Here is a 19,026-nt window from a genome sequence, read left to right on the forward strand (position 1 = left end):
CGGCGTTACGTGGACGGACGGACGGACGTCCTCTCGGCTCAGTCAGCGCGGCGGTGGTGTGCGCGTGCGTGCGCGTGTCTGTGCGTGTGCGCGTGCGCCCGGGGGCATGAGTGTGCTTGCGTGTGTGCGCGTGCGTGTGTGCGTGCGTGCGTGTGTGTGTGTGCACGCTAACGTTCGCGTCACGAGTCGGTAGGTGGTGGCTTCGGAGTGACCGTGTGGAGCCTGCGGCGGGGCCTGCTCAGTTAGCCTGTGAAGGACTCTGACCCGGAATCACCCTCCAGGCGTCCCTTCCATAAGCGCGTTCAATCTCATTACCGAAATCGAACCAGGAGGCTTGTGAATTAACGTCTTAGAAACTATATATTTTTTGGTAAACTAGGAGGCACTGAAGATCCGTGGCGGCCCCGAAAACTACGCGCTCCACCCTCCTCGCTTGGGTGAGGGTGTGGGACCCAGCATGTCCCCTCCCGAGCGAGGCTCTGGGTCTAGCACTGCACGCAATCGCATGTGCCCTCCGCCGGATGAAGGACTGGCCACCCCGGCCACCAGGACTAGCCTGCGTGAGCCTTTCCTGCTAGGGTGTCCTCAGGGTGCCCAAGGGCAAGGTCGGCGGTGCCACTGTGGGCTCCTTGACTCACAACCACAGACATGTGGCAGCGACCCACCTGTGGTGTCTTCCTTAACCATACCCCTGGGAGTGAGGTTTAGGGAGAGGGGACCATACAGCCCTGTCTACCTCTGACAGATGGGGCCACGGACGTTTGTAATGAACGGACAAGCGCTGAATGAGAGAAGTGGCCCACGGCGTCCGGCAGCATGTGGTCTGTGGAGGGACCAACATGTGTCGGTCTGCTACCTCCTATCCGCTGAGCACTTTGCAGAATCTGACATCCTTCGCACGGTGGGTTTGTTCAACCTCCGCACAAGCCCAGGGGCCCTGGGCAGACAGATGCGGCTCCTACCCTCGGCATCTCCCTCAAAGTCAAGGGCCAGATGCAGTTCTCCAATCAGCACCCAGGCTTCCCGACTCCTTGGCCGGGAGTTGAGACGCATGTCAGAATCCTCAGGGAAGCTTTCCCAGAACAAGCATATTTTTTATGCACCTAAAACTCCCTTTCTGAGAGTGATTACCCAAACCCTCTGTATCATAACACTTATTTTGTGCCGGCCCCGTGCTTAGACACCAGGGGCCGCAGGAAGGGCTTCTTTCTGCCCTGGGAAGAGCTGCCCCGCCCCCAACATGCCACCAGACTGTAAGGACTATTTTGAGCTTGAAAATTCTGTGCTTGAAAAACAGCAAATGCAAGAAGCGTGCTCTCATCTCTCCTTTTCTTCCTGAAAACAGGAGGTGAGTCTCCCATGTGAAAGATGCCCTTCCAGAACCCAGAGAAAAGAACTCTCATCATCAAGTGAGGGCAGGGGGAGTGGAGGCTGAGAGGAACCAGCAAGCAGATCTGAGAAAAATAACTCCTCTTCCTCAGTCTCTCCATGTATTTGTTTCCACAACTGCCTCTCTTGGTTCAATCTAGCAGAAAAGCATTTCGAGGGGCGCCTGCATGGCTCAGACGGTTGAGCGTCTGACTCTTGATTTCGGCTCAGGTCATGATCTCGTGGTCCGTGAGTCCGGGCTCTGCACTGACAGTGCGGAGTCTGCTTGGGATTCTGTCTGTTTCTGTCTCTCTCTGTCTCTCTCTCTCTCTCTCTCTCTCTCTCAATAAATAAACTATTTAAAACAAAAAAGCATTTTGATTTTGCCACTCCTTTGGGTTTTCATTTCTGTACGAAAGCTCAGTGTCATGTCAAACTTATACTGAAGTGTATATGCTTTTACCCCGTTTATCCGTCTCATGTCAATTAAATTCCCAGGCTCAGCCATGACCCTAGTTGGACAGAGGTAACATTTTGCCTGCCCTACACCTCCACAAGCCTGTTGTTTGGGGACAGACACACACATTCTGTACATGTATACCGAGAACTTGGAACCACTTTGGAACCTTGGCACATACCTGTGGAGTGAACACATAGCAGAATCAGGGAAGTGGAAGTTTTCAGAGAGGAAGAGGTGACTGTGATGGGACCATCGCCCATCACAGCTTCCAAGCATTGCTCAGGGTGGACAATTCAAAACACGCCGCTCTCAGTGTATAAAATGCTTTATGCTGTTTTATCCCTCTTGGTACAGCTATTTCTCTTCTAGGAGTTTATCCTAAGGGACTTGTCAGAGAGTGGAGAAGAGATTTCTGTTCAACTTGTTTGTTATAGTGTAATTTATTATAGCTAAAAAGTAGAAACAATTTTAAGGTCTAACAGCAGGGAATTGTACCGAAGTGATGGTCTGTCTACCCAATGGAATATTCTGCAGCTTTTAAAAGCCAATTGTAGGAGCACATGAACTGACCGGGAGTAAATGTGCGTGGTAGGATTGTTAAGGGGGGAAGAGAGCGGATTCTGAAAGGGTTGGTGTCTGTGTGTGTTTATAAAATAATGACAGCGATTCTCTCTGGAGTGAGATTAAAGGCCATTTTTATTTTCTATTACCAGCTTTTCAAAAGTCCAGTTAAAGAGCGAAAGGCCTTCCTCTCGGGGGCCCTGCTGCTTCGTGGATTTCTGTGGCCTTTACTTTGAGTTTTTCTTCTGAGAACACGCAAGGTATACGCACACCTCTGGAGCCAAGACCTCCGGGGAGGGAAGGAGGCACAAAGGATGGGCTGACGGAGGGCACCTCGATAATTTGGGAATGAAAACCCAACAGCACAGTGTTTACCCAGCGTGCAGGTAGACGCTGAGCACCGAAGCAGTTTCTTAGGGTGGCCTCCGGGTCACCTCCCCTGCTGGAGAAGCCTGGTGGCCCTGGGGGACAGCTATGCCTCATCCTCTAAGCCCTTCCGCCTTCTACATCCTTCTTGAACTCTTGGCAAACACAGGGGGAGGCTCCCAAGCAGTGGCTGGGAGATCTGGTTGGGGGCGGGGGGTGTTGGGGAAGGCACGGGGCACACTCAGCCTGGGGGCTCTCCTCTGTCCCAGCAGAGGGCCCCAGGGCCGGGGGCCTGCCTGGGGGCTCCATGGAGAGAGAACTTCCAGAGCAGAGATGCATTGACCTGCAGCTGACCTGCACTCGTTCCCTCGCCCTCACTCCCCCTCTCCTTGCCCTCCCAACCCCAGGGCCTAAGATTCTTCTGCATGTGAGGCCTGGCTAAGGGCCTAACAGAGGAAAGTGGGTATGTGTTGGGGTTGGTGGGGGCCTTCACCCTGCATTGAGGGGGACTGTCTGTTTGTAATGGGTTTCCGTTTGCCAGCCAATCTTGCCAGCTTAACCAACCGAGTTCTTGAAGCCCGGAGTGTGTTTAATTCATCAGCAGCCAGCAGTGCCAAAGCAGGGACAGAGCAAGTGCCCAATAAGGGTTTGTTCAGTGATTGCTTTATGAATGTTCAGCAGGGATCCAAGTGCTTGAGCAGTCTTGGAGAGAAAGGCTTCAGGAGGCCAGAAGCCAAGGCTGGTAAGTGGTTGGGAGGTCAAGGCTATGTACGTATTGAACCAAGGGCATGGGTTTGACCCAGTGTTGGGCCTGGTGCTTCTACTGCACCGTGAATTGGGGACTTAATCCCAACTGGGCATTTGCAAATGCAGACCTCGGGTCCTTTTGTTAAGGGTGTTGGAAATCTCAGCAGACTTCTGCCCAGGTGTTTTCTGTTCTGCCTTCTTCTCCCAAAAGTCATCCATCCATCCATCTGCCCACCCGTCCATCCATCCATCCATTCATCCAACCATCCACCCACCCATTTATCCATCCATCCACCCATTTAGCCATCCATCCAACCTTCCATCCATCCTTCCTTCCCTTTCCTTCCTTCCATCCATCCATCCATCCAATTGATATTGCTTGAGTACCCACTACATCCCAGACTCTGTTCTAGATGAAGATATAGAAGAACGAGAGGCTCCCATGGGTGCTGGGAACACACCAGCTGCTGACAGGCCAAAGCATTTACACTCCAAGTGCTCTATCTAAGAGTTTTCTAGAAACTAAGCCTTCACCTGGAAGAGCAAGTGGAAGCGTCAGCCACAGAGACACTGTTCTCCATGCAGGTGCAAGGACGGCCCAATCTCCTATTGCCATAAATGGTGTTGCCTTGCTCCATTTCTATGGCCTTCCAGTGTCCAGGGGCATCTGGAAGAGGGTGCCATGGTGGACAGAGTGTTCATGTTCTGAGATGAAAACGCAGGATCAAGAGGGAAAAAGAATAAGAGTAACACTAGGAACAATTTTGAGAGTTTAATGGTTTTAGAGACAAATACAGTAAGATCATACATTTGGACCATTTCTTCCCAAAGTTAGGAGTGAGGGGGTTGGAACCAGTTCCGGATGCTCTCTTCTCTCGGGGAGGGGTGGGGCGGTGCTCAGGGTCAGGCAACACCTCCACTGTCCTTCTATTGAAGGCATCATTTCTAGAAAACCCTTATGGCTTATGGCTTACAGCTTCTCAAGAACTTATGGCTTCTGCCTGGAGTGGCCCAAGGGGGGCCCAGGAAGGTCTGGTGTGTGATTCGGGGAGAACGGCGGGGAGCCTGGGAGGTGGGGGTGCCAGGCCCACACTGCCGGGTAGGAGACCCGGAGTCAGAGCAGGGCCGCGTGTGTTTGCTCTGAGCGGCCGGCTGCCCTCTCTCGCGGGAGGGGGGAGGAGCACGCGGATGTGTGCACGGATGTGGTACCAACATCTTGGCAAGTGCCTCGCTGCTCCTCAGGGGTCGGGACGGGACGAGACTGTCCTTGCCGGGGAGGGGTACTCTCGGAGACCTTTTCTTAGGCTCTGATCTCGTTTTGCTTTCTTACCTGAGTGCACCCGGTTGCAGCTCACACCAGCACGGTTGTGACAAGGGGTTGTGTGTCCAGCCCAGGCCGGACTGAGAGCATCTCTGCCCTGTGCAAGCCTCCGACACCGGGCCGCGGAGAGGCACCGTGCCAACGAAAATACCACATCAAGACCACGCCTCTCCACACTCACACGTGTGACCCCAACCCGGCGGCTGACCCTCAGGGAGGCCGAACAGTGAGGGGGTGGGGGGGAGCTCTGTGACTCAGCCCCCACGTGCACCTGGCCCCGGCCGAGCATCTGAACTTGGAGGCCAGCCCCACAGCGGAATAAGGCAGGCCCCATCCCGGGAGCTCCCTAGGGGACCGGGAGAAAACCCCCAGCCAAGGGGTTGCTCTAGTGTGCAGAACCCACATCCCAGACCCTGAACTGTTTTCCCCTCTCAACAGGATACATTGGATAGAGAGGCATCCAGGACTCTGAGTAGAAGAGAAGTGAACATTTAATGCCACTATAGTTTGATTCTTTTTAAACACCAGATTCTTTTTTTGACAACATTTTACACCTCATATGCCACAAAAGGTCCGAGATCATAGCCGGCAAACACTATCTTCACATTGCAAATGGCACACAGCTTCATGGATTCATGTCATCAGTTTTTGAGAACTAGAACCTCCTTTTCCAGACTGTTCTCCGGGTAAACTGTTCATATTCATCACGATCAAGCCAGCAGCTAACTTGTATATAGCTACGTGAGGGCCCATACACAAAACCCAGCCTGTCTGCAAATAGGTTGCTGGGACCTGCCCAAGTACAGAATCGGTGAATTTCAGACTTTAACAAGTGACCTTTATTAAAAAGTTTTAACGGCAAACACTCGTAAGCTGAAGAACTTGATTTTTTCAAACGGCACCAATCTTTTATCCAAACAGTGAATTTAAAACGACGACGTTAAATACTACCATCGAATTTGGAAACAAGATTTGGTGGACGCGTCCGAGAACTGGCTGTTTCTGATACAATAAATGACTTGGCAGGCCTTGTCTCCAATTTCCAAACCGGCCCATTTCTACAGATAAGCATATCTCTATATACATACATACATGATGAGAGCGGCAGGAACCACGACAATCGTTTAGCACAATGTCCTCGTGTTACAGATTAGAAAACGGAGTTAGGGAGTGTGGCCGAGGCCATAGGACTTTCGACAAAACTGGACTCAGAACTCCGGTTTTCGGTCCTATGCTGTTCCATCGCGTCACATCCCTTCTGTACACATGCCCCCATCTACACCCCGTGCACGCAGGAGCGCCAGCACGGAGGCAGGACGGACGTTCACGTATTCACACACCTCACAGGAAGAGCCCAAGATGCCGGACTCAAGTCACGTCCCGCTATAAAACTACTCTGTGGACTTGGGCCGCTCACGGACTCTTGACTTCAGTTTCCTCATGTATAAATGATTATCCCCAGCTCCTAACACAGAGCTTGAATGTCTTCAAAGCACTTCCCATCGATGATACCATTTTCTCTCCACACTATCCCAGAAGGGCAGCTATGGTGACCCCCGATCCCCCGCTGGGGAGCCCGAGGCCCGGCCAAGTGGAGCCACTGGCCCAAGGTTGCATAGCGAGGGAGGGAATGGGGCCTGGCCCCCGGCTTCCTCACTCCTGGCTCACGGCTTTTCTCCTAGGTATAGCTGCCTCTCAAATGAGACTACTGACCCCAGCCTCTCCCTGCCTCTCAGGGACCCAGGGAGGGGACAAGATGCCTTAAGTATTACGGGCTGTAAGACTCAGTAAAGTGCTTTGGTTTCTCCAGGAAAAACAGGTACTATCCACATCCGGGGGAAGGAGATCTGGTCGCTTTCCCAAACCCCCTTCCGTAGCGCCTGACGGGTAGGTGGGGCTCTCTGGGGACGGCGTCAACCTACTACCGTCCACACTTTCCTCAGAATTCTCAGGTATTCCGTCCAGGCTTGTGGAGGCCAATTTCCAAGCCCATTATCATCAAATTCAAACTGAAGGGACCTTCCCCCCCTCAGCTATTCGCTATAGAAACAGCTTAGATTTTGAACTTAGCCCTGTACTTTGAGGATTGGACCCTAATCCCTGCTCTCCAGATTTATCTATCTTTCCTCCCCGGGGCCCGTGTCTCCATCAGCGGACCTCACTAGAGGGCGGGGAAAGAACAGCCAATGCCCCCGACTTACACTTTAATGCATAGCACTTGGATAGCGTTTCCAAGTGTGATGCATAAGTAAAGGATAAAACACAAGTGATGCTATAAAACAATATCCTGAGTTTGCAAAGAAATTAAACTTCCTCCTAGGTTGAGCATGACCGTGGGCTGTTGGTTGGTCGTGGGGGGAATGAAGGCATGAGCCTTCTTAGCTGTGTCTGCGTGAAGCAGACGTGTGAGTGCCTGTATTGGAGCACTCACCCCTCCACGCACGGGCACAAGTCCGTCTGGAGAGTGTTCACTGGGTGCACTGAAGGCTCTCTACCACCTCGAGTGCCATTCTGTCCGACATTATGACATCATTTCCGGTTCTGAGGAGGGCCACCCAAAAGCAGAATGTGTTTGTTCAGGAATGAATCAACTAGCTTCTAAGAATGGACAAAAAACTTTTTTGACAAGAAGGGCTTGAGCTACACAGGCTTCTCCTGGGTTGGAATTGGGCTTTTATCTGGAAATGAACAGTTTGTAATTTAAAAATATATATATGTATTTTTGTCGGGAAAATTGCTAAGTGACACAAATTTGTGAGTTCTTACCCACAAGTGTTGATGGATATCTGCTGAAGGAGGGGGAAAGAGATATTATAGTCCAGAGAAACATAGTTTTTCTACCACCTGTTTCTTGACCACCTCCCACCCCCCAGCTCCAAAACCCCTTTAGACCATTTGTTGGCAGTGTCCGTGAAACTGGGCATCTGGCTTTGTTTCATGTGGGACAGACAGTGGGCTGTGCTGGGCTTTCTTGGTGCAGCCAGGTCTCTCATGTGGCAGTGGTGAGGAGCGTCCCTCTGTCGCGGGACGCCAGGCAGTGGCAGGGAGACCCCGGGGACGGCGGGACCGGGCAGTTTATTTAGCATCAACTAGTTGTGACAAGACTTTCAACCTCTTTTTTACTTGACATGGTTTCAGGGTTGAAAAGATGTTGCCTTTAAAAGTGAGGAAATCCTTTAGGATATGCTCAGAGTGCACGAATATTCCAGAAGGAAAGAAAAATGAGTATATTCTCCTTGATTTCTTCTGGTTTCAATTGTGACATGGACTCATCTTTAGTAATTTCTTTTGCAGCCTGAAATCCTTTTGGGAATAAGGAACTTTAAAACATTCACTGCATAGTTTTTGGGGTGCCTCAACTACACATCAGCCCTGGCTAATGAGACTGGCCACTGTGTCTGCAGTGACCAGTCAGTCGGCTTTTGGAAGACTGGCTCTCGGTCCCATGAAGCCCAGGTCAGTGAACTGCTTTCATACGGTGACACTTAAGGGTTACGGATTAATCCAAATTCACCATCAGCTTTAGAATCTGAAGTCCAGAGAAGAAGGGCCCCTTGCCCTTCACGAACAGAAATCCAAGAACAGGCACAAGATGCGAATGCATGTGTCGGACCTTTGGAACCACCGTCCCAGATGGTATTTGTGGCCACGGTGAAGCCACTGCCATCTTCCAGGAGCACAGACTTCAAGCTCAAGACTAATTTCTGACAACTGGCCAGATTCTTGCCTGCAGGGTTCCCTGCGCTGGGCTGCCATCTTCTCCCCCTTCCCCACCCCCCAGCTCAGGGTCCCTTGTATGACCCTCCCCCCTCCCCGCATCTGCACCAACTTCCCTGTGTTCAGAATAGCAACACAAGATAAAACAACGAACGCGGTGTTCTGATTTCGAATCTGGAAGAGATGAAAGTTAGCGACAGCTTCTCCGTGATGGAGGGAGGAATTCAAGGGCAAGAAGATCAAAGGTTGCAGCTCTCAGGTGGGGACCGGAAGCCTGGGATAAAGCCAACTGTCACTCTGTCACAGCACAAAGCAGCATCATGAAAAGCAAGATGGATTTACTCCGCGGGAAACAATATCACTACTTCCCTTTTGTCTTTGTCTGCCTGTGTTTTGTTCTGCTTAATGCTACACCTCACGCTAAACTATTTGGAGGGTGGAGGGCAGATTTCAGACGAGGAATTAAGGCTTTATGCATCGAAATGTTAATTTCAAATAAGAAATTTCCGGTCCTTCTATGTGTGGATAATGGGAGTTCTGTGCCATTCTCCTTGCCTTCTTGGGTTATCTGTCACCAAGACCAAAATGTGGAACCACTTATCTGGTCATTCAGCAAGGCATTCTTCAGTTAGTGGGATAGTTGGTCACACCTGCTTTCTTTTGTGCCCGAACAGCATCCTCTATAGTCAACTCACAGGTAGAACCAGGAACCAGCACGTGACAGCATGAAATTCATGACGTCTTCACATAGTTAATCAATACTAGGTACATGAAGATGTTTGCAGCTTACGTAGGTTTAAAAGAATGAAAGAAAAAGAAAAGAAAAAGCCAGAATGGACAACCTCCACACAAAGTTGTAGTCCTCAGCCTGGCTGACGACATCCCGCGAGACGTTCCATGGCGTGGCATCTTGGGGAAGCCAACTGGACTCAGTAAGATAGCTCTTGGTTTCACTCAATGCTTTTGCTCTCTTGTGGAGTTGCTACCAGTGTACGAAAGCAGGCTTCGGTAGGAGGAAAGATTCCACTAATTGAGATTTTAAGTTTCTGTAGATGTTTCCACTTGGCCTCACTCCAGGGAAAGCATCAGCACCCCCTTGCCTGGGGAAGCCTGTGCAGTGTGGTGACCTGGAAGCTGGGGGTGACGCACCGGGGAAAATGCTGAGTACGCGGGGTGCTCGTCAAGTGATTTGTTTCCAATGAAGACCAGAATACTCACCTTTGACAACTCCCCAATTAAAGGCTTTGCATGAAGCAGTATGTTTCAGAGCAGAAACCCAAGGGGATGCAAACTCAAGGCTCAGAAGATGGGCATCCTTTGGCCAAGATCCAGAAGCTTCCACAACATTGCCATTGAACAAGTCTGTTCGTACAGGTGCTGTGAGACCAGAGGCGTGGCCAGAGCCTTGCACTGCCCCACAGGCTGGGGTTAAGGCTGAGGAGTGGGGTGGGGAGGCCCTGCTTCCCCACGTGACAGACAGACTTGTTAAACTAGGGAGATCGGTCCATTCCTGAACACTTCCACCATGTTTCTGCCCATCAGGCTCTCCGATGAGACCGTATCCTGCGTGTCCCTCTGTGTAGGAGCAGGCTCTGACAATGCGGAGCTCGACTTGTCATCCATGAGGCTGGCTTCCAGTCTAGGGGGCTGACTTCCAAACCCTCGAGCCGCTAGCGCCATCTGTGCCTGTCCTGGCCAGTAAAGGGTCAGGTAGCCGGGCTCACGAGACCTCGGTTCCTATGTACCGAGTTCGGCTGAGTTTCGCCGGCACAGACGCGCACAGGTCTGTTTCCTTGGGGGGCAGCTGGGGCTGAGGTGCTGGGAAGCAGGGGCTGTCTAGCCTAGAAATAGGCTCCTGATGCTATGCTGCATTTGAGGGCAAACGTGAGTAGTATTCTCTGAGAGGCTGAGCCCTCTTAACCATGAGCAGGCGAGGGCCCTGACCTGGGAGGTAAGAGGAGGCTGCTGCTCCTCCACAGCTGGTCTCAGATAATCCGCTGACCACTCGGTGCCTTGGGGTTCCATCACTACAGTGGGTATGAGAGTCCCTAAGGGGGGGGGGGGTCGTGGTAGAATGAACATCTCAATCTGAGGCTTAGGTCCTACGTCGCTGGGACCTAAGACCTGGACAAAAGCCCTGGGCCCTGGCTCTCCAGGGGGGTGTGGTTCGCCACAGGAAACCTCTCCGCCTTCCGGTGCCAGGTCCGAGGGGACGAGCCTGTCCTTTCTAGGGATGGAGGCCTCGGCACATGGGAGACTGGGGACCGTTTGCACTGAAGCGGCACCCTGGACAACAGAGCCGTGGTGTGATCCCAACCTCCTTTGTTATTCTGAACCCATACTGTTGAGTCTCTGAGTACATTCTCTCAACTGGGGAAGATCCCCTGCTTCTAACAAACTCGCAAGACTGGAGAACAAAAAGTATGGCTCTCTTGAGTCGGTTCAAGCTCTCAATCCAGTCTTTGGAATCAAAACGACCACGGAGAATGTTTTGAAGGCCATGAAAAACCCCGGGTTTGTGGGCAAAGGAACAAGCACACGCATCGGGAAGGTGAAGATGTGTCGTCAGCAACAAACATCCCTCTCCAAGGGCGCGTAAGGCCCGGGTCACACAGGCTTCTTTTCCCTTCAAAACGCGGCCCCCGTCGCCTCTCCCGTTCTCTCAAGCCCACGTGCACCTGCCCACGAGTCCACCCGCTGCCCCTGCCCCCTGCTGCGGGGTGGCATCGAGTGTCACCTGCTGTTCCGACCTTCTCTGGAGACACACTGGCTTGTGCCCGTGCAGCCCCTATGCTCTGTGCAAGTGGCCTTAGCGGAAGAACCGTAAAGGACAGTTAACATTTATTCATAAGCAATACCGATTAGGGAACAGATCTACAAACACTACTTACGTAGAAACAGCAAGTCAGAAATCGGATCAAACACCAAGAGAAAACGAGCTGCAAATACATTTCAAAAAACGCATGGGGTTTGTTTTGTTTTGTGGTTGTTTCTGTCTGGACCAGCACCGTCTGGACACGAGAAAGTATGAACAGAAAGGTTTGGATAATAAAGATTTGCAAGGCACTTAATCAGTCGCTCTGGGGAATCCGCTGTTCGGTCTCGCTCCCGACAGCGATCCTGTGCGCGCCCTCGCCCCTTCCCACAAAGCCAGAGAAGAGAGAGGTCTCTTGCCAGCAGGACCCCTGTATAAACAAGTTCTTGAAAGTTCCTCAAAGTGCTTTTTCAGTCTCACGGGGCTTCCACGTCCTCGGGCTTTCCGTCGTTTCCTCCTCCCACACGCGCGGTGTTCGCACCTTTCCTACAGAAAACACCAGAAAACTGCCTCCCGCTCAGCGCTCACTCCAGACTTGCACCAACCTTCATCCTCCTTCTGCTGTGTCCCAGCCGCCGGCACCAAGGGCCAGGCGAGGGGCTGGCTGTGGGGTCCCGGGGGGCCAGGGGCTGGCAGGCCAGGCCGGCGCCTCACCGGCGCCGGGAGGTGATGTCGAAGCAGGTGACCATCATGAGGTGGGCCTTGCAGAAGTTGACACGGCTCTCCAGGCGCTCCGTCACGCACTCCAGCGCCTCGAGGTACTCCAGGGAATCCAGCTCCCAGACCTGCTCCAAGTCAACTGCAAAGGAGGAGAGGGCTGGTGGAGACGCGGAGGGCACCTCCCGCTCACCACCTGCTGCCCCTGTGTCCCCCTGCCCGCTTCGCCGCCTCCCCGGGCTGGGACGGGACCCTGCCTGCCACCTGCATTTACACCGGGGCCCTCCGCTCTCACGGTGATTTCAGACCCCTCTCATTTTACGGAGACTCTACTGAGGGATCAGGCGACGCTCCAGCTCAGCTCACCCCCATCCACCTCCAGCACAGGCTGTGGGCCTCGACAGAGCCATTATTCTTTATTAGTGATAAAATAAATCTCCAAGCCGGGGTGCAGAGAATCCCCTCCTTTCTGGGGGTCTCCTCACCTGAGTGACACTTATCCCTTTGGCTACGTACATTATGGTCGTTCTTCTCTGCGTATTTCTTCTCACAGCTGCACACAACTGCCTCTCTGAGCAGGTGGAGTAACCCGACCCTGTCTCCTGGCACCTCCTACTTTCACACACTCACTGGTGGTTCAGGAAATGATGAAGCCAACATCTATGATAATTAGGATCCCTTGCACTGGGCACACGAGCTGAGATTTAGGACCCAGATGCCGTCCCCCAGGTTCGGGCCTGCACAGAGCGAACAGTCTGCTTCCTTCAGTCCCTAAAGAGCGGTTATCTGGGGCCATTCCCTCCTGTCCCCGGGCCCCTGCTCTGTCCAGCGGTGACTGGGCAGGTGGGGGCGGGGGGGGGTTGGGCTGCCTGGCACTGGCTTCAGGGCAGCCGCAGGGGGCCCAGCGTGGACAGCAGCCAGGGTGGGGGGATGGCCCTGGAATCTGAGGTGGACACTTGCATTGCACTGTGGGTCAGCCATGGCTACCCTCCACCAGCTCAGGTGCCTTAAAAGCAAAATGAGAGTCACAGCCGCTACTCTGCCTCCTTTACCAAACTCGAGTTGCCACGGAGAGTACAATAAAAATGAGAGGTTGAAAGTGAACACGGCCCCAGAACTGTGACTCGAGTGCCAGGGAAATGCACGGGGTTCTCAAGAGGGCTGCCTCTTGTTACAGGTGCGTTAACTGAGACCTTGGCAAGGGAGGTGATTTGCTCAGGGTCACAGACCCTCAGGGCTGGAGCCGGGGATGAGACCGAGGGCTCCTGAGTGTCTAAAGTTGAAAAAACAGAGGGACGAGAAAAGTAATACAAAATTAAACACAGAGGGAAGGCCCAAGATGGCGACGGAGGAGAACCCTGAACTCACCTCCCCCTGCTCAACACATTAAATGTGTGCCTCCCTGCTGAGCAAATCCTCCTGATGAAGAACTGAGGGCTGACTGAAGGCTGCCTGCACGACAAAGGATGGAGGGACCGCACAGAGAACCAGGAGAGGGATGGAGACACGGCAATGAAGGGAGACCCACCCCCAACACTGCTTCCTGCCCGGGGTGCTGTCAGCTGCTGGGAGGGATAGAACTGAGGGGCCAGGAGCAGATTCGTCAGCCTGGGGCACAGGAAAAAAAAAAGCCATGGTTTAAAAGGGCAACTAGAACAGAAAGGAACCAGCCCTGTGCCAAATAGTGAGAGGCTTTGCTAGAACTCTCTTCAAGCCGGAGGGGCTGGGGAGCGTCGTAGTTTACATTCACCCTCTGCCTTTACAGCACAGAAGGGAGCTCGGTCCAGGTGCCGTAGCCAGCTTGCCATCTCAGTGAGCCCTGGGCCCTCAGCCCACTCTGGCTCCAGATGCTCTGTGGCACAGAAAAAAAAGCCACAGTTTTGTTTTTTTTTTTTAATGTTTTAATGTTTATTTATTTTTGAAGGAGAGAGACAGAGTGTGAGCCAGGGAGGGGCAGAGAGAGGGAGACACAGAATACAAAGCAGGGTCCAGGCTCCGAGTTGTCAGCACAGAGCCCGATGTGGGGCTTGAACCCACGAACTGTGAGATCATGACCTGAGCCGGAGTCAGGTGCTCAACCAACTGAGTCACCCAGGAGCCCCCAAAAAGCCACAGTTTTAAAAAGCAATAAGAGTATACAGGTACCAGCCCTACAACTCTGCCAAATAGCAAGGAAGCTGCTGGAACTCTCTCCAGGATGACAGCACAGGCTAGGGCCATGGTTTCCATTCCCCCTTCACCTTGATAGTGCAGACAGGAGCAGGGTTGAGACACCTAGCTGGCCTGCTGCTACAGCAAATCCCAGACCCTCAGCCCACACTGGCCTTAGCAGTCCCACCAACATGGTTCCAGTGTGGCACACACCGGATGGTCCTGGACGGTGTTCACAAAGCTCCAGCCATCTTGCCAAGGTGACACAGGTTCAAAGCACCATGGAACACCCCAGGCCTGCACCACTTCAGCCCCAGCTGTCCCACCAGGGAAGTCTCAACACAGACTGCCCCATTCCCTAGCCTGTACCAGCTGCAGCTATAGCCAGCCAGCCAAGGATGCCAGGCACAGACAGTCAAAACACAGGGGACATTCCTACACAAGATCACTCCTTCAAGTTTATGAGAAGAAATAAACACACAGAAACACAGACAGTCAAACAAAATGAGGAGACAGAGGAATATACTCCAACTGAAAGAACAAGACAAAACCTCCGAAAAAGAACTAAAGGAAATGGAGATAAGCAATCTACCCGATGAAGAGTTCAAAGAAATGGTCATAAGAATGCTCACCTGAACCTGACTGGAGAGAGAAGTGGATGAGCTCAGTGAGAACTTAAACAAAGAGACCAAAAACATAAATAAGAACCAGAGTTGAAGAATACATAACTGAAATGAAAAATAGGTAAGAGGGAATCAACAGCAGATTAGAGGAGGCAGAAAATGGATAAGTTATCTGGAAAATAGTAATGAAAAGTATTCAGCTGAATAACAAAAAGTAAAAATAATAATAGACAATGAGATATATTAAGGGACCTCTGGGACAACGTCAAATGTACTAACATTCACATTATTGGGGCCCCAGAAGGAGAAGAGAAAGAGAAAGGGGCAGAAAACTTATTTGAAGAAATAATAGTGGAAAACTTCCCAACGTGGGGAAGAAAACACAGTGTTTCAAACAAGGTGAACTCAAGAAGGTCCACTTCAAGACATATAATAATTAAAATGTCAAGGATTTAATATAAAGAGAATTTTTAAAGCGGCAAGAGAGAAGCAACCAGTTACATACAAGGGAAACCTCATAAGAATATCAGCTGCTTTTTTAGCAGAAACTTGGCAGGCCAGAAGGGAGAGTCATGATAAATATAAAGTGCTGAAAGAAAAAAAACCTAATACCAAGAATAATCCAGTTGGCAAGATTATCATTCAGAATTGAAGGGGAGATAAAGAATTTCCCAAACAAAAGTTAAAGGAGTTCACCACCACTAAAAGAGCCTCATAAAAAAATGTTTAAAGAGACTGAAGTAGGAAAGAAAATGCCTTAATTAGAAGAAAATTATGCAAGGAAAATAATTCACGAGTAAAGCAAACATACAGAGCAATCACTTACAAAAGCTAGTATGAAGGTTGAAAGAAAAAAGTAATAAAACCAATTATATCTAAAAAACTAGGGGGCGCCTTGTAACTCAGTCAGTTAAGTGTCCGAATTCAGCTCAGGTCATGATCTCACCGTTCATGATCTGGCGGTTCATGAGTTCAAGCTCCACATTGGGCTCTGTGCTGACAGCTCAGAGCCTGGAGCCTGCCCAGAATTCTGTGTCTCCCTCTCTCTCTGCCCCTCCCCTGCTCGTGCTCTGTCTCTCCATCTCTCAAAAATAAACAAACATTTAAAAAAATTAAAAAAAAATAAAAAATTAGTTATAGGGACTCACAAAAAGATGTAAAATATGATAACATGTATATAAAATGTGGAGGGGGGAGCAAAAATGAAGTTCTTTTAGACTGTGTTCAATGACCTTCAATTTAATATGGACGGCTATATATCTAGGATGCTAAATAGGAACCACAAACCAAAAAGCTACAACAGATACAAAAAAATAAAAAGAAAACCGAGCATAACACTAAAGGAAGTCATCAATCACAAGGAAAGAAAACAAAAGAAGAGCAAAGATGAACTACAAAAACAACCAGAGAGCAATTAATAAAATGGCAATAAGTACACATCTATTGATAATTACTTTCAGTGTAAATGGTCTCAATGCTCCAGTCAAAATACATCGGGTGACAAAACATAAAAAACCAAGACCAATCTATATGCTGCCTACGAGAGACTCACTTCATACCTAAAGACACATACAGACTGAAAGTGAGGGGATTGAAAAAGATATTCCATGCAAATAGAAGCGGATAAACAAATAAAGTCAGGTTTAGCAATACTTTTAGCAAACAAAACCGACTTTGAAACAAAGACTGTAAGAAGAGACAAATAAGGGAATTACATAAAGACAAAGAAATTAATACAATAAGAGGATACAACAAGTGTAAATATCTATGCACCCAACAGTGGAGCACCTACATACATAAAGCAAATATTAACAGACATAAAGGAAGAAATTGACAGTCACACAACAACAGTAGGGGACTTTAACACAACACTGACATCAATCAATCATCCAAGCAGAAAATCAACAAGGAAACAATGACTTTGAATGACATATTAGACCAGATGGACTTAGCAGATACATACAGGAACAATCCATCCCCAAACTACAGAATACACATTCTTTTCAGATGCACATGGAATATTCTCCAGGAAAGATCACATGTCAAGACACAAAACAAGTCTCAATAAATTTAAGAAGACTGAAATCATATCAAATATCTTTCCACCCACAATGGTATGAAAGTAGAAATCAATTACAGGAAAAAACCTGACAACCACAATCATGTGGAAGCTAAACAACAGACTACTAAACAACCAATGTGTCAGTGAAGAAATCTAGGTGGAAATGAAAAAAAAAAAATACATGGAGACAAATGCAAATGAAAACACAATGATCCAAAATTGAGATACAGCAAAAGTAGTTCTAAGTGGGAACTTTATAGGAATACAGGCCTACCTCAAGAAACAAGAAAAATCTGAAACAATCTCTTCTCATACCTAAAGGAAGCAGAAAAAGAAGAAAAAAGCCCAACGCTAGCAGAAGAAAGGAAAAAATAAAGATCAAAGCAGGAATAAATGAAATAGAGACTTAAAAAATAGAAAAGATCAATGAAACCAAGAGCTGGTTCTTTGAAAAGAAAAACAAAATTGATAAACTTTTAGGTATACTCATCAAAAAAAAAATAGACTCAAATAAAGAAAATCAGAAATGAAAGAGAAAAACAAGTAACACCACAGAAACACAAAGGAATACAAGGAAAAATACAATGAAATGATTTTTCATTTTACAATGGAAACTTTGCCAACAAATTGGACAACCTAAAGAAATGGATAAATTCCTAGGAACATACAAACTTCCAAGACTGAATCCAGCGGAGACAGAGAGTCTGAACTGATGGCTAATAGTAAAATTGAATCAGTAATCAAAAACTTCCAACAAACAAAAGCCCAGGACCAGATGGATTCAAGGTGAATTCTACCCATCATTTAAAGAAGAGTTAATACCTATTCTCTTCAAACTACTCCAAAAAGAAGCTTCCAAATTAATTCTAAGGGGCCAGCATTACCCTGATACCATAGTCATATAAAAACACTATAAAAAAAATATAGGCTAATATTCCTGATGAATATAGATACAAAAATCCTCAACAAAATATTAGCAAACCACATTCAACAATACATTAAGAGAATCATTCACCTTGAATAAGTGGAATTTATTCCACAGATGCAAAGATGGTTCAATATCCACAAATCAATTAAGGTGATACGTCACATTAATACATTGAAGGATGAAACCCATACGATCATCTCAATAGATGCAGAGAGAGCATTTGACAAATATGTCAGTACAACATCTGTTCATGATAAAAACTCTAAAACTGAGTTTAGAGGGAACAACATCAACATAATAAAGGCCATATATGACAAACCCATAGCGAACACCATACTCAATGTGGAGAAACTGACAGCTTTTCCTCTAAGATCAAGAATAAGAAAAAGGTGTCCACTCATTTTTATTCAACTTAGTACTGGAAGTCCTAGCCATAGAAATCAGACAATAAAAAGAAATAAAAGGCATCTAAATTGGTAAGGAAGAAATAAAACTGTCGCTATGTGCAGATGACATGATACTCTGTAACGAAAACCCTGAAGACTCCACAAAGAAACCATTAAGAGTAATAAATTAACTCAGGAAAGTTGCAGGATATGAGATTAATATACAGAAATCTGTTGCATTTATATACAAGAATAATGAGCTGGCCAAAGGAGAAATTAAGAAAACAACTTAAGGGGCGCCTGGGTGGCTCAGTCGGTGGAGCGTCCGACTTCGGCTCAGGTCATGATCTCGTGGTCTGTGGGTTCGAGCCCCGCGTCGGGCTCTGTGCTGACGGCTCAGAGCCTGGAGCCTGTTTCAGATTCTGTCTCCCTCTTCCTCTGACCCCCCCTTGCTCATGCTCTCTCTCTCTCTCTGTCTCAAAAATAAATAAATGTTAAAAAAAAAATTTAAGAAAACAATTTAAAATTGCACCAAAAATAATAAAATGCTTAGGAAGAAAACTTAACCAAGGAGGTGGAATATTATTCAGCCCTAAGAAAGATCAAGTTCTTTCCATCTGCAACAACATCAATGGACCCAGAGGGCACCATATGCAACAACATCAATGGACCCAGAGGGCACCATACTTAGGGAAAGACAAATGCTATTTGATTTCACTTATATGCAGAATTTAAAAGAGATGAAAAATTGCACAAACGGAAAACCAGGAACAGACCCATAAATACAGAGAGCAAACTGGTGGTTGCCTGAAGGGAGGAGGGGGGAGGGAAGTACAGGCTTCCAGTTAGGGAACCAATATGTCT

The 19,026-nt window shown here is 48.8% G+C and overlaps 1 protein-coding gene and 1 long non-coding RNA gene across 2 annotated transcripts in view; one reads left to right on the plus strand and one right to left on the minus strand.

The window, feature by feature from the left end:
• Positions 1-155: 155 nt before the first annotated feature.
• On the plus strand, positions 156-1,743 carry LOC125925076 (uncharacterized). The gene is made up of 2 exons (XR_007458697.1): positions 156-901; positions 1,346-1,743. It is a non-coding gene; the product is annotated as an uncharacterized LOC125925076 (long non-coding RNA).
• Positions 1,744-11,364: 9,621 nt separating this feature from the next.
• The window catches only part of KIF26B (kinesin family member 26B), a 464,847-nt gene continuing 457,185 nt past the window's right edge, over positions 11,365-19,026 (minus strand). Inside the window, exon 15 of the mRNA XM_049633800.1 lies at positions 11,365-12,154. Within this exon, the coding sequence (XP_049489757.1) occupies positions 12,006-12,154 (149 nt within the window). The 3' untranslated portion in view covers positions 11,365-12,005. The remainder of the gene's footprint in view (positions 12,155-19,026) is intronic.

The sequence above is a fragment of the Panthera uncia genome, chromosome F1, assembly GCF_023721935.1.
Source record: "Panthera uncia isolate 11264 chromosome F1, Puncia_PCG_1.0, whole genome shotgun sequence".
NCBI lineage: Eukaryota > Metazoa > Chordata > Mammalia > Carnivora > Felidae > Panthera > Panthera uncia.